The sequence below is a fragment of the Hyaena hyaena genome, unplaced genomic scaffold (assembly GCF_003009895.1).
Source record: "Hyaena hyaena isolate Hyena2069 unplaced genomic scaffold, ASM300989v1 scaffold_165, whole genome shotgun sequence".
NCBI lineage: Eukaryota > Metazoa > Chordata > Mammalia > Carnivora > Hyaenidae > Hyaena > Hyaena hyaena.
Window position 1 is genome coordinate 911,160 of NW_024080797.1, and position 14,535 is coordinate 925,694.

At 45.5% G+C, this 14,535-nt stretch overlaps 1 protein-coding gene across 1 annotated transcript in view; it reads right to left on the reverse strand.

Annotated features, from left to right (window-relative positions):
• The window catches only part of FRMD4A (FERM domain containing 4A), a 311,284-nt gene extending 300,360 nt beyond the window's left edge, over positions 1–10,924 (reverse strand). Inside the window, exon 1 of the mRNA XM_039239976.1 lies at positions 10,815–10,924. Coding sequence (XP_039095907.1) covers positions 10,815–10,907 — 93 coding nt within the window. The 5' untranslated portion in view covers positions 10,908–10,924. The remainder of the gene's footprint in view (positions 1–10,814) is intronic.
• Between the last annotated feature and the right edge of the window lie 3,611 nt (positions 10,925–14,535).

Genomic DNA, 14,535 nt, shown 5'->3' on the forward strand with positions numbered 1-14,535 from the left:
GCCACAAGACATTGGTTTTGTCCCCTGGAGGTGATGATGAATGGGACTGCACGTGGCCTGGGGAGCCTGGCTCCTTCCCTATGGGCAATGGTCCCTCGGAGGACTGAGATCTGCTGGTGAAGGCAATCATTGAGTACATCACTCTGTGCTCCTGGGTTCAAATCATTAAGGTTTTTGGGGGATCTTTCTTTTTCTTTCGTAGCTCCTCTCCCCGAACACTCTGCTGTTTGAAAACTCAGAGCTGGGGCCTGGCAAGATGAAGTGTTTGCTCTCCTTAAGTACTGGGTTGACATCTTAATAAGAGTGGTTCTAGACCCTGGTACCCACACTGCTGCCTACACGGATGGACTTGGGCCATGCAACATAGCCCTGCAAAAGCAGGGGTGTTACCGCCCATGTGCAGAAAAACATACTCAGAGCGCTGGCAACTGAGCTTATCCACGCACAGGCCCCCCAGTTCCATTCCAGAAACAAAACAGCCTTATTCACCACCATCAGCCTAGGACAGTGGGAGGGACCCAAACACGTCTGCTATAAAAACTATTCTTTGACTAGTTCAAATTGGATGTGCCAGAGGCACGTCCTTACCTAGAAGGGGAGGCCAGGAGGGATGGTGCCTGGGTGAACACTTGTGGGGTCTACATAAAGGACGGTGTTCAAATGGCTAATGAACGTTACTTTCCTTCGACCCAACTGCTGGAGATAAGAGCATGATTTTCTTCCACAAGAATGCCATGAAGACTCAGTGACATGGAACCCTGATGTCAAAGACATGATTTCTGCCAGTTCACTTCAAATCCATTTGCTTTATACAGACCAGGTCCGAGGCCCTAAATTCAGAGTTCAAATGAGGACTTGCTCATTCTGGTCATTTGCTGGCTGGCTCAACCCTAAACTATACTTTCTAAACATGTTCTGGGACTTGGCTGGGTTATGAAGCCCTGATACATGACTATATCAATCCATGGCTCCTAAAACAGTTTTCAGAGGCAAAGCAAAAGAAAAGGCAAGAAAAGTTTTCTTCAGATAGATCTCAGGAAAGCTAAAGCTTTGAGGTAGAGTGAGAGCTTTGGACACAGGTGACCAACAAAAGATATTGAAATTTTTCACCTTCTCTCTTTTTTTGGCTGGACAAGCTGTAAGGGACAACCACAGCTCTCCTTTTCTGACGTAGTGGCTTAAGCGGGGGGTGTGGGGGGTGGGGGTGGGGGTAGACATCAAATAGGAGCACTGTGCTTCCATGGTGCCATCAGGAGGAACATTTGCTACTGGTCTTGGTTGTCATAGGCTTCACCTCATTATTCCCCATCATGGCCTCTACCCGCTGTGCCCAGGATTGACCTTTGGTTGAGTAAAAGTTGCCCCAGGACTCTCTCTTTTCCAGTCTGCATTATTTCCCCCTTTCTTGTACTGCATTCTCTTCCCTTTCTCACTGGTGCCTATGTTTCTGGAAGACTATCTGCACGTACTGTTTCTCAAAATTTAGTCCATAATTATATGCCCCAGAGGTTCAGATTCCGTATGTCTGGGGTGGAGATCGTGCATCTGTGATTTAGAGAATACCCAGCGATTCTGATGCGTGATACATTTGCACCTGAGCTTTTTGGTAACAGTTCAATAAGATGATTTTCTAGTCCTTGTCTTTCTTGGGTATCAGCAGCAGTGGGCAGCCCAACCTTCCCTTCTGAGAAGTTCTCTTCAATACTCTTTCGACCTCACTGACTGCTCCTTAGTACTCTTCTTTGCTGGTTCCTCGTCATGGAACAGATTTCTAAACTTTAGAGTGGCCTCGGGTCCAGTCCTTGGACATTTCCCAGGTGATATCACCTGGTCCTGTGGCTTGAAACACCACCCGCCAGTGGGGTCTTGGTGAATGTTTAACTATCAGCTCTCCAGAAGAAAAAGAAGCCCACATACATAGTGTTTGCGATTTGCCTGGTGCAGTTCTCTCACTCGGGACGCTTAAGCTGCCATGTGTCACCACTGACTGGGGAGTGATGCGCACCATCAGCACCTGAGAGTGAGACAAGCCAGCCTCAGGGCACCAGCGACAAGGACCACTTTTACCTCTGTAGCCCGGAGCTCTCACCTGCACGTGAAACTTAGATTCTTAGTGTCTTCCGTTTGAATTTTAATCATCTCAAGTTCACCCCATCCAAAGGAAGCTCTCTGTCTCCCACTCTCCGCTGTCACTCCCACTCAGCCCTTGTCTCCAATGTCTCTAATGTTAGTGTCAACCCCAGGCTATAGCTGCTCCGGGGTCAGTCTCGACCCCTCTCTTCCTCTCTCACTCACCACCAGCCCGTGATCCATCAGCCAGTCCTGACAACCCTACCTTCTAGATAAATCCAGAATCCATTCATTTCTCATTGCTCATCACCTGCAGGGTATCGTCTGGTTGAAACCATCCCCATCTCTCATCAGGATTATTACACTACTGACCCAATATGTCACTCAGTTCTCTATCAGCCTACTATTCCTTCAAAACATACCAGCTAGGGTCATCCTTTGGTCCCCAAACCACTGGTCTTCTTCTGCTTCACTGAACCCCCAAGTCCTTACTGTGGCCCACACAGCCCTCTGTCACCCAGACTCCTAACACTTCCTGACCACTGTTTTGTTCTGTGTGCCCTCTCCCCTCACTCTGCTCTGGCTCCTGCTGCCCCCACCCCGTCTTACTAGTTTCCAAGCCCACCAAGGATGCCCTGGCATTGCCCTTCTTGCGTGCTGGTGGTTTCTCCTGCCGGCACCTTCCTTCCCTGGAGGGCTCTATGGCTCACCCCCTTTCTCCTGTATGTCTCTCCTCAAACATCTTTATCAACAGCCACAGCACATAAAAATGCAGCGACTCCTCTCTCCTCACTTTTTCTACTGCTCTACTTTCCCTTAGAAGTCTGAGCATCACTTCTGAGACATCGCTATATCTCCTGGGTCTAGATTTCTGCCTGGCATATAGTAGGTACTAAATAAAAATCTGTGGAAGTAATAAACAGTGGGTTGGGTCCTAGGCATCCAATTCCCTGGGGTATTTGGATTTTGAGACTGTTTTGATGGATCTCAGAGCACATTTTCCAAAAATGATCAATACACTTTTAAGCCTTATTGGTTTTCCTGATTCATGTTCCAATAGAAGTATTAGAGAGGGACCTTTTGGAAGCAGTATCCAGGTGGAAATGTAAGCTTGGCATTTTTTAGAAAAGTCAGCAAGCACTAGAGGAAAATAATCAGAGGTATATTTATGGACTATCTCAAAATACTCATATATAGATTCTGACTGAGAAGGGAAAGGACCTGCCCACACTTTTTCAAAAGGGTTAATTGTGTAGCAGAGTTTCAGTAAGTTTTTCCTGAGCAAGTTCTCTCCCAGGAACTAGCATCCTAAAATAAGTCACCTGTTAGGGCTAACAAAGACAGAAATATTCATCTGCATAACAAAGGCAGGCACTTTGCAACTCTATCCTTCCGGTGACCATTCTATTTCACTAAAGGTCTGAGTGTAGGACCTTGAAGACATTCTTTTTATTCATCCAGTCACAGTCGTGCAATCAATATTTATTCGTCCAATATACATGCCAGGCACTGTTCTAGGTTCTGGAGCTTAATAGAAAAACTGACCAAGTCCTTTGAAAGCAGTTAGTTATTGAGTGACCAGAAAGGAAAAGAAAAAAAAAAAAAGAAAAGAAAAATCCACAGATGTGGCTTCTCCAGTCCCCAGTAAGAAAACAAGGACCCAGGGCCATAGCTTCTTCCACACTGTTTTAAACACATCATAGTGTTCTCAGAGAGGCATTGATGAATCAATACATGTAAAAGTGCACCGTTTGTAAGCACTCTGTCACACAGGTGGATAGTATTTGCTCTGCTAGTGTAATTTGTCAGAGTTCTGTTTTCAAAACACCTATAGAAAGTGTTCTGAGATCACATGACTGATTCTGTGTACATAGCTGGGATATGGCAGGTTGAAAACCTCGGAAAGGGCTTTGTCCATACTCCAGTGGGGGGGGGGGGGGAGAGTTCTACAGGGCTCGCTGCACTGGCTGTTTCTGATCTCTACGTGGTCTGGAAGTCCTGCATGAAACTAGCCCCTTGTGACTTCAGAAGGTTGTGTTTAATTACCCAGAAAGTGCCCTCAAAGTGCTGAGCACTGCTATGATGTCCTAGCAATACGGACCCAACTCTCAAAGGGTTTAAAGGATTTTTTTTTCCTGTTGAGAATGACACTTTTGAATAAAAATCCAACACAGTCAACTCGATTATTTTTTTTTCACGTGAAGACACCAGAAAGCACAGGAACGAACTAATTTCCTTAAGGTCCACCTTACCCAGACGATCCATGTTGGCCATAATCTTACTTCAATGTGGCTGGACATTAGAATTTCCTGGGGCTTAAATCCTGATGCCTGGGTCCCATCTCTAGAGATTTTGATATGCACTGATCTGGGGGACAGCCTGAGCATGGGGACTTTTTAAAGCTCCTCGGGAATTCTCCAGGTGACATCAAGTTTAAGAAGTACTGTTTTAGTTGAGTCATGGCATTTCACCCACGACATCAAGGAGAGTCCTGAGGAGTCCGGACTCGGGAGCGAGCGATCTAAAGACAGAAACCACCGCTTGGTTTCAGGCTCAGCTGGATAACGCCATTTGATGTAAGATGGTAAAGCTCCTGGGGGTCCTGGCCATTTGGATAGAGGTTTCCTCTTCTGTTTTCCACACTAGCCTGAGGAATAAACACTCCAGATTGGTACAAGGAAGGACAGACAGCCTTTCCACTGTGCGATCTCATTCTGGCCAAGATGACAAGTCACGGGTTTAACTGGACATAAGCTACTATAAGAAATAAAATAAATGTCAGTTCACCAAGTTTGGGTCACTTAAAATGTCACGGCACTAGCCAATATGGGGAAAATGGCTTTTAATGTGCCTTGTGAACCAGAGCATTGGAGTCCCTGAAAGTCCGTGTTCTTCTCCATAGAGGGGGGTATATTTATAGAAAGAACAAAACCTTATGCAGGATGAGGGGGTTGGATAATAATATGTGTGAATACACTGATCTGTCTGAACAGTTTCTTGGCTGTCTGCTTTCAATGGTAATAAATATCCACTAAAAGCCGTCTGCTATATGTGTTTCTGGTAAAGTCTCACACTTCTCTGCATGAATACATTCAGAATGTAAGCACCACACACTCGACTATAGACGCTCTGTTGTATTCTGAATTCTTAAGTTATGCAGCTTAGCAGCTGCGATAATGTAATGGTTTGCAAAATAATAGACTGGCAATACGTCAACCTGAAATAACACACCAAATAATGAATAATGTGGGTGCAAAGAGGTTTAATTTATACTGTGTTAAAAATACTGCTCCAGAAATATCACACCATTTCAGTCTTTCCAAGTCCAAAAAAAAAAAAATAATCCTTTTACTTAAATATTCAAATAATTGGGGTAAAAGAGAATGCTTTCTTGTTTCTTTTTTTCCCCTCCCCAATAAAAATGTCAAATTTACATTACTCTGCGACGAGGCATGTGACCTGAGTCTGGTCAGTTGTTCAGGCACATGCTTTGTTTTACTCTTAGAGTTTAGAGCATTTGTCTCCTCAGTTAGTATCAACATGTAAGCGTGAACACATTTCCCATCAGCAATAACTGGGCTTGGGGTATCTTCGTGTGAAAAAGGAGGCTGTTTCTGTTTACATCTTAATTCTTCTCTTCCTCCCCAATTTTCTCACTGAGGGAAGTTTATAAGAGCTTTCAGATTTCATTTATTTGCTCATCTATGGAGTGTCACACTTCTACTGTGAACCAGAGACCGAGATGTGCTCTCGGACCTCAGGGAGCTCATCATCATGTGCAGATTTGACATCATGGAGATAGGATGGAAACAGGGGCATCCAATGCAGTGTCGTCTGGGGTGCTATGAGGAAAATGCACAGGGCTAGGGGTGCCCAAAGCAAGAGCACTTATTCACACTTGGGGAAGGGGCAGGGTTTCTGAAAAGCCTTCCTAAGGATGTTTGAGGCTGAAGGATGTGACTTGGAAGGTCAGGAGGTAGAGGGAGGGGGCAGTGTGTGTCAGGCAGACCAAAGCACGTGCAAAGGCCCTGAGGCAAGGGGGTTCATGGGAGTGGGGGAGCCACAGTCATGTTCAGTGTGGTTGGAGTCTAACATGCTCAGGGTAAAGGAGGGGAAGAGGTAAGGCTGGGGAGGGTAGTGGGGTCCTAATCATAAAGGCATTGTCATTACATTGAGGCATTTATCTAAGTACTTATCTTGAAGCAGGGAACCATTTAACGGTTTTAAGTAGACAAGTGACTTGACCAAGACTATGTTTACAAAGAATCACACTGCTGCCACATAGAATGTGGACTTGGAGGAATAAGAATGACAACTGTTTGAAAGTGAAAGATAACAGTGGCCTTAGCCCAGGGAAGGGAAAAGGCAGGGAGGGCGCCTGGGTTCTGCTGCGGGTGTTTTGGTAGCTGGTAGACTGGAGGGGAGCAGGATTGTGAGCGAGATGACCAACTCCATTTTGGACATGTTGAATTTGAGGTGCTGAGGCACCTGGGAGAAGAGAGATGTCGGGTCCTTCTTGGAATATGTGGGTCTGGATGGTAGAGAAGTTAAATCACTGGGAAGGTGAACATCCTTAATAAATGCACGCCCTGAAACAGCTCGGGCTGGGCCCCAGAAATCCTTAGCTGACTTATTCTTGGGTTTGGGAACTAGAAGGAAAGGTAATCTCTAACATGAAACCATTTCCTCATCGTGTAGGGTCATAGTAGTTTAATAAAAACATTGTCCCCGCTCCAAGGCAACTCCCAGGACAAAGGTCCACATTTGCTCTTTCCTCTACTCATTTATATGCAATGCTCTTACATTCATTAGAGTTTTCCAAGAAGTTCATTTTAACCTCCAGAGTCACAACATCTGGCTCTGGAAGGAAGAGACCCTATAATTTTTTTCCTAGTGTTTTTATTTATTTTTGATACAGAGAGAGACCAAGCATGAGTGGGGAAAGGGCAGAGAGAGAGGGAGGCACAGGATCAGAAACAGTCTCCCGGCTCTGAGCTGTCAGCACCGAGCCAGATGTGGGACTCAAACTCATGGACTGTGAGATCATGACCTGAGCTGAAGTCGGACGCTTAGCCGACTGAACCACCCAGGTGCTCCGGAAGAGACCCTATAGAAGTATATGGGTTTGAGTAAGTTTAGATTCTTGGCATTTGTACACAGTGAATTTGAAACATCCTGTTTTCTACATGTCGTACATAAACTTGGGAGTCCAAGACATTATGACCAGGAAATACTGTCTGTCTTGGCTTTATTGAGTGACTATCCTTAAAAGATGTCTCCAGGTGACAGTGAGGTGTGACCAAGTGTGTGTGTGTGTGTGTATGTGTGTGTGTGTGAGTGTATATAAAGGCCACCCATTATTAAAATTACAAGCCTTGTTCCTCCACTCAAAGATAGGCAAACTTTAAAAGTACTCTATCGTTGGGGCACCTGGGTGGCTCAGTCAGTTAAGCATCTGACTTCGGTTCAAGTTGTGATTTCACAGTTTGTGAGTTTGAGCCCCACATTGGGCTCTGTGATATCAGCTTGGAGCCTGCTTGGGAGGCAGTCTCCCTGTCTCTCTGTCTCTCCTCCGCTGGTTCTCTCTCTCTCAAAAGAAAGAAACTTTAAAAAAAAAATACTCTCTCATTAGTGATTGCTTTCTACATGTGAGGTGTTGTATTAGGAAGTTATCTGTAATCCTTACTAACCGCCCTCCAGGGTGGATAGCATGGATGTATAGACGAAGAACATGGAGGAAGCCTCATCACACTGTCAAGATTACACAATTAGTAAAGGCTGAGGCTCTCAGTTTTGGGGACTGTGTGGCTGCAAGCCCTGCCCCTTCCACCCCACCTGGCTGCTTCCTGTAGCACCCAATTTGTCTTCATTTCTTGTTTCGTAGCTAAACTAGTGTGCTGTTATGTCAATCCTTGTAACTGCCTTGTTTATATAAACCTGTATCCCTAATCTCCCCTGTCTTACCAAGCAAAGCATCTTATATTTCTGTTGTTTTTCCGACCCCACCCAGCACGTTGATGGGCTCGTAGCAGTCTGTGAGCAAGTCCTGGGAACATGAACCGAGCCTAGTCTCCTGGCCCGAGTGTTTCTGAAATCAGGATTCAATGGACGTCTAGACAGAATAGTTTAAAGGTCCATTTTTTTTTTTCAACTCAACTGGGCAGTTGGAAAATAGGAGCAATTGTGCAATCGTGCACCCAGCCAGCCCCAGGGATTGTTCGTTATTCTCCTTGGTTGTGAGTTTTCCATATTCCCTTCCATGCAAAGTACTGGTGACAAGTTGGCTGCTGCCCTTTGCTCAGGGCCAGGCTGTGATGTTGAGGCTCCCCCAGAGAACAAAGGTGATGGCACAAGAACCCAATGGCAGAGACAGAAGACACTGGGCCCCTAGACATGAGGCCTGCTCTGTGCTTGACTGTTTGTTCCTGGACAGAAGATTAAACCTCTCTCTGCCTCGGCTTTCCTGCTCCTAGAGGACCAGGGTAATGACCCCCATTCTCTGTGTCTTATCGGCAACTCAGGATCATGTTAGGAAGTAACGAACACAAAAATGCACCAGAGTAAAGACGGTATGGACGTGCGAGACCTTAAGATCATCACGTATCACCGGATAATGGAAACCAACCTGAATGTCTGTCACCCTCTAGGCTGCCAGTAGAACTGTACAAGGTGCCACTGCTTTTAAGTCAAGGAGCCCCAAGAAAAGAGTGCTGCTCCTCGGTTTCTGCCCTTAAAGCAGATGCCATTTCTCACTTTTCCTGCCCTCCTTTTACATAAATGTTTGACCCTGATTCTAAAAATGGTCATAAAGTCAGCAACAGGATAAAATGTCCAGTTGGAATGGACACATTCATCATACACTGCAGTTAGTGTCATTCTCCCTTACAGTGGGGGGTGAGACGGCCGGCTTCTAAGGAATGCAAGGGCCCTCTTCCTGTGAGCCTTGGTGTCCCAGCCCCGTTTCTTCACATCTAGCAACTGAGACGAGTAGGGTGTCTGACAGTCCAGGGGTGTGTGTGCTTCTCCTAAGGGCCCAACAGCTTGAAGATCTAAGACAGCATCGCTGGTATTTGCCCACGGGCAGAAAACAGGTCTGTGTGTTTTGAATGTAAGTATCCACCAACACATGCGACAATGTTTTATGTATGATGCGATGTTCACAGACTGTTGGTTTTTCTTAAATCGGTAACCAGTGAATAACAGAAGTGGTAACTGCATACACCTGGGCTTATTAAACCTCCATGATCCATCAAACATCAGCCTGGAGATTCTAATGGTTAAAGAGAAATTACCGGGTTACTAAGGAATTTTTTGTGTGCCTATGCCCAGATAACTCTCTCCTTAGTACAACCAGGTTCTACAACTCCAGCATGTACGATTCACGTCTCAAAATGCTTAGTTGGGAATAGAACATCTTACATTAGCTTATCGTAACAGTCAAAATATTTTCCACAGAACCTAACATCATATTCAATATAAGCCTGATAGGCTTATAACATTGGCCGTAACTATTAGTCCTATGCTCTCAAGCTATTCGTATAGAAGGAGCATGCAGTAGGCACTTACTATATATTAGTTGGTGACTCTGTTATTGAGCACAAGAGAGATGTCTCAAAATAAAGACCAACACACAACCAGAACAGGAAGCGAACAGTCTTTTTCATCATTATGCAAATGGCAGAGAGAATGTAACTCATCACAAGTCAGGAAATCAAGCCCACCTGAATGTCTAGATAGACCCTCATATATTTTTTTAAAGCTTCAACTATGTTTCCCTTGGATTAAGAAATCACTGAGTTGTAAGCATACCAACAAGAACAAATTCCTCGAATTCAACCCTGTTCCCCTTTGCAAGACGCAGAGGTTGCTTAGGAGGGCATTTTGTGACGCTCTTTGCCTTACGGCTCTTCAAACTGCATTTTAATCTAGGACATCTAAGTAGACTCCATGGCTCATGGAGGGGACTTCCGTGACTCTAACAGGAGCTTCTGGGTTTCTGAGAGCCACAAAGCATTCCACCTCCACCCCCCTGCGGGGAACATAGGCATTTTGTCCCTACACTGAGCTTAACACACTGAGGACAGCTAGCTTTGCATTAACCTCAGTCACCCCCAAAACTGCATTAGCCCCTCCAAAGACAGAGAAATCCTTATTATTTTAGAGGATCATCTCTGCCAGGGGCTACCATAAAGCAAGCATGTTTCAGAAAATTAACTCAGCGATTTTGAAATCCGTAGTATCCAAACAAAAAAAAAAATCCAAACTGATAGCGAGGTATTTGAATTAACAACACGACAGAGGACAGTTTTCATCAACGGGGGCATAACTCAAACCTCCAGGTATCAAATCCCCTTAACACCATCAGCGCCTCCTTTGAAGACCCCCCCCCGTCACTCCCCCCCCCAGAGGAAATTTGCGGCTGTTCTGACTAATGGATCTGTTTGTGGTCCCAGCTTTTCTCCCCAGGCACTCACATCTTCTCTCCCCATCCCAAAGGGCCATCCCCACCCCACCTCTCTCCCTCCCACCTCATTTCTAACAGTACCCCCACATGCACATTTCTCATCAGTTATCTGTTAAGAAAAAAAATTTACACAACACAGCGTGTTCTATCTTCCCAGGATTTCAACATTTTCAGGAAAACAGGGCTACCACAAGGGATGCTGTGTACAATGAAAACAAACGTCTCCCTTTCTTTGGAGCAAATGCTCGACGCAAAACAAACTGCCCGCCACGTCGCTTACCCTCTCCACGCTGCGTCTTCTCAGGGATCCATACGGAATTTTCAGTAAGAGTCTTTGAGATCTATTCGGAGCCACTGCAGCCTGAACCACCATGGTGTTAGAGCCGTGTGAGTGTGTGAGTGTGTGAGTGTGTGTGTGTGTGTGAGTGAGTGTGTGTGTGAGTGTCTGTGCTCCCAGCAAAGTGAGAGACAAGGCTTTCTCAAAACTAAGTTATGGTCTCCTGGAGGTTTCTCAAATATCAAATAACCAAAAGAGTTTTTTCTTTCGACCGTATGAGTCAAGATGTGGTTCTTAAGGAGGCGGGGGGATGGGGGAGTAGAAAAAGAGCCCAAGTTCTGTAACTTCAGCCTGCCTTCAGAAGCGCGGGTTTAGCTGTCTCCTCTCTGTCCCTGCCTGTCAGTCCCCTCGGTGAGACTGGACGTCCCAGAAGTTAGCAAGCGATGCCTCTGGGGAGAGTGAGCCAGAAACATCAACTTTGCTTCTCGTGGCTACGGATGGGAACCAGGTCAGCGGTCTAATCAAAGCTCCATCAGGCGTAGTATTCATTCCGTCACGTGACTCCAAAGCCCCTCGGCCATACAGTAGGTCACATGCTCACCTTAAAAAGACTACTTGGAATATCACCATCTGGTGCGGAGATTAATGTGAAATCTTGCATTCTGATCTCACTCTTTTCCGAGCACAGGAAAAATATTTGCAGACCAGTGACATAACGCACTGGGGACTTTGGGGAGTCCTCTTCGCAGTCGTAAATTACGTGTATGACCCTGAGCATCGGATGTGCATATCTGGTTTTTCTCTCCCGCTTTCCAGTGCATAGAAAGCAAACGTAGGAGTGCAATTAATTCTATATGTGGATGTAGTCCACGAAGATAAAGTGTGAACAAAGGAAAAAATGTGGGTATTGTGTGGTTCAGATGAATCAAATCAAATGCACCAGACCGACTCACATTTGGCATCTCCTCATTTATTTATTTAAAAAAAATTTTTTTTAATGTTTTATTTATTTCTAGGAGACAGAGAGAGAGAGACAGCGTGAGCAGGGTAGGGTCAGAGAGAGAGGGAGCCACAGACTGAAACAGGCTCCAGGCTCTGAGCTGGCAGTCAGCACAGAGCCCGACGCGGGGCTCGAACCCACGAACCGCGAGATCATGACCTAAGCGAAAGTCGGCCGCTTAACCGACTAAGCCACCCAGGCGCCCCTGGCATCTCCTCATTTAAATGTTTGTGCCTAGAACATGTATTTTTACGTGTGCCAGTTAACTCGAAGAAGTTAGGTTTGATTTTACAAGGCTCTGAAAAGGACTAAGTTCAGATTCATCCATCACATTTCCTATTCTTTTCTGATACCAGTGCGTGATTCCAGATCAGACAACCCTTTGAAGGACGGTACACATGATCTAAAATGTTAACTTTTCTGTAATAATTAGTAATTGATAGATTCTTCATCTATGGCTTCCTCTCTCTGCTCCTCCCCTCCCCACCCCTGCCCCAAGGAGGCTTATTTCTCTATCAGGGAAAATTAACGATAAATAAAAACAAGTAGGGGCTTCTAGAATGGGAAGTATTTCTGTTTTCTTGTTTTTAATGTATTTCTACATCCACTGCTCCTCTCTATGCTCAGTTTTAAGAAAAGGATGCCATTTCCTTTGTAGTAATCCATGCTTTTTTGGTGTTAGCCTGATATCACTTACGTGCTTTGGGATCTGGCTTTTATTTATTCTCCGCAGATCGGTTTATTGCAAACCGTGGAAAAGAAAGTTCTGTTTATTCAAAGACTCTAATAGGAAGTGGGGTCGGGTGCAAGGGGAAGAAGCAAAGGCTTACACTGTTGGAAAATAAACCGGGAAAGACTCTCTGAGGTGGGTGCCGGTGGGGGCGGGGTGGGAAGGAGAGAAACGAAGGCCTGGTCACCGGGTGCAGACACACATTAAGAGGCAGTTAAAGAAAGCATCAAGTTGATGTGGGAAATTCCAAATATACAACAATCGGGCTTTGTTCGTAATTGGTTCCATATGTGCATCCGAGAGCCAGTGAGAGGGTGAGAGAGAAGGCGAGCAAGGAGGAGAGACGGAAGTTGCTCAGCCGGGTTTGGGGAGCAGCTCCGGCTAGGTGGTTTAGATTACCTTTTTCCCTCTTTCTCACGTCCTTCCTGCACTGCCTGGTTTCAAATCAGACGAATTTGGGGTGGAAATAAATCTGGAATGGTGCCCAATTATTTGGCCAAATGCATCGTGTTTCCTTGATAAAACCCCACTGGACTATGTAAGGGTTTTGAACGAAGGACAGGCACATTTTCAAACACTTATCTGCCCAGAGTCCCGGGATTTCTTCCTTCCAGCCCAGTCTGAGTGGAGGGGGCGGGGGTGCTGGACCAGATCAGCATCAGAGAGAAGCCACTGTCTCTCTCCTGACCCAGGCTAGGGTGAAGCCCCTGGGAGCTAAATTTATTTATATTTGACTAAATGCAACTTCCTGTTTCCCAGGGGTATTAATGAGTGTTTCACTGACGAGTTAAGGCCTCATGGCATAGTTCAGATCATAAAAGACACTTTGATGAACTAAGTGCAAATAAAACAAAAACATATGCATTTGATTAAGGTTAAAATACATGTAGAAGAGAATGTTAATGGAAACCAAAATAACCCTGAGCCAGACTCCCACACATTTGAGCCCCATTCACTCTAGCCACCCCCTGGGGGGAGGGGGCGGTGAGGACCAGGATCATTTCTCATATCAGCACCAGTGCCTTCTCCCAGCTAGTGGGGATGAGGAGGTGGTTCTGGAGCTTTCCCCAGTCCCCACAGAGTAACTGGCCATCTCCTCAGACAGATCTGAAGACTTTCAAAGGTCAGCTTGTCCAAAAATATCTCTTTGATAGTTTTGCTGTGGGTGTTTAAGAGTTACACATTCAGAATTAATTCCGGAGACTGAAGCATTTAATTTCAGAAAGCCAATGTTGTAACACAAATATGTTCTCCAGGAAAGGATGTGCGCCCATACCTTTGCAGATATGACCACTTTAGTAGAGGTGAGGGGAATTAACGTTTACTGAGCGCCTAGCAGTAGCCAGGCAACTTGCTAGGTTACCCAAGGCTATCTCAATGGCAGAAATGAGTTTCACGGTCCATATTTTACCGGGGCTCAAAGAGGCTTAATAACTTGACCTATGTAATGCAGCTAGAACTGTCAGATCTAAGGTGACACCAGAGTCAAGATGTTTGCTATCAGGGCCTGACTTGGGCCATTATATTCTCACATGACATAAAGACTTTATTAGATTACAGCAGTTTAGAAATTCAAAAAGCAGATATATCCATGGAAACCAAGAGAGAAAAGGGAAATTTCCCTGTCTTTGAAAAAGAGAGAATTTAGGAGCATGAGAGAGAATTTTAGGTCATGATTTCACAGTTTGAGGGTTTGAGCCCAGCATCGGGCTCTTGGCAGTCAGAGCCTGGAGCCTGCTCAGATTCTGTCCTATTCTCTCTCTGCCCCACCCATGCTCTCTCTCTCTATCTCTCTCAAATGTAAATAAACATTAAAAAAAAGAGAGAGAGAGAGAGACTTTAAGTACAGGAAATGGCATTAGAAGGAGCAGTTCTAGAGTCTCTGGTCTCTTGGTGAGAAGCAAGGAACAGCAAAGAGGCTCCTGGAGTTGAGGAGGTAGCCCAGTGGCGACCCAGCACAATCCCTGGGCTGGGGGTAAAGGGAGGAGCCAGAT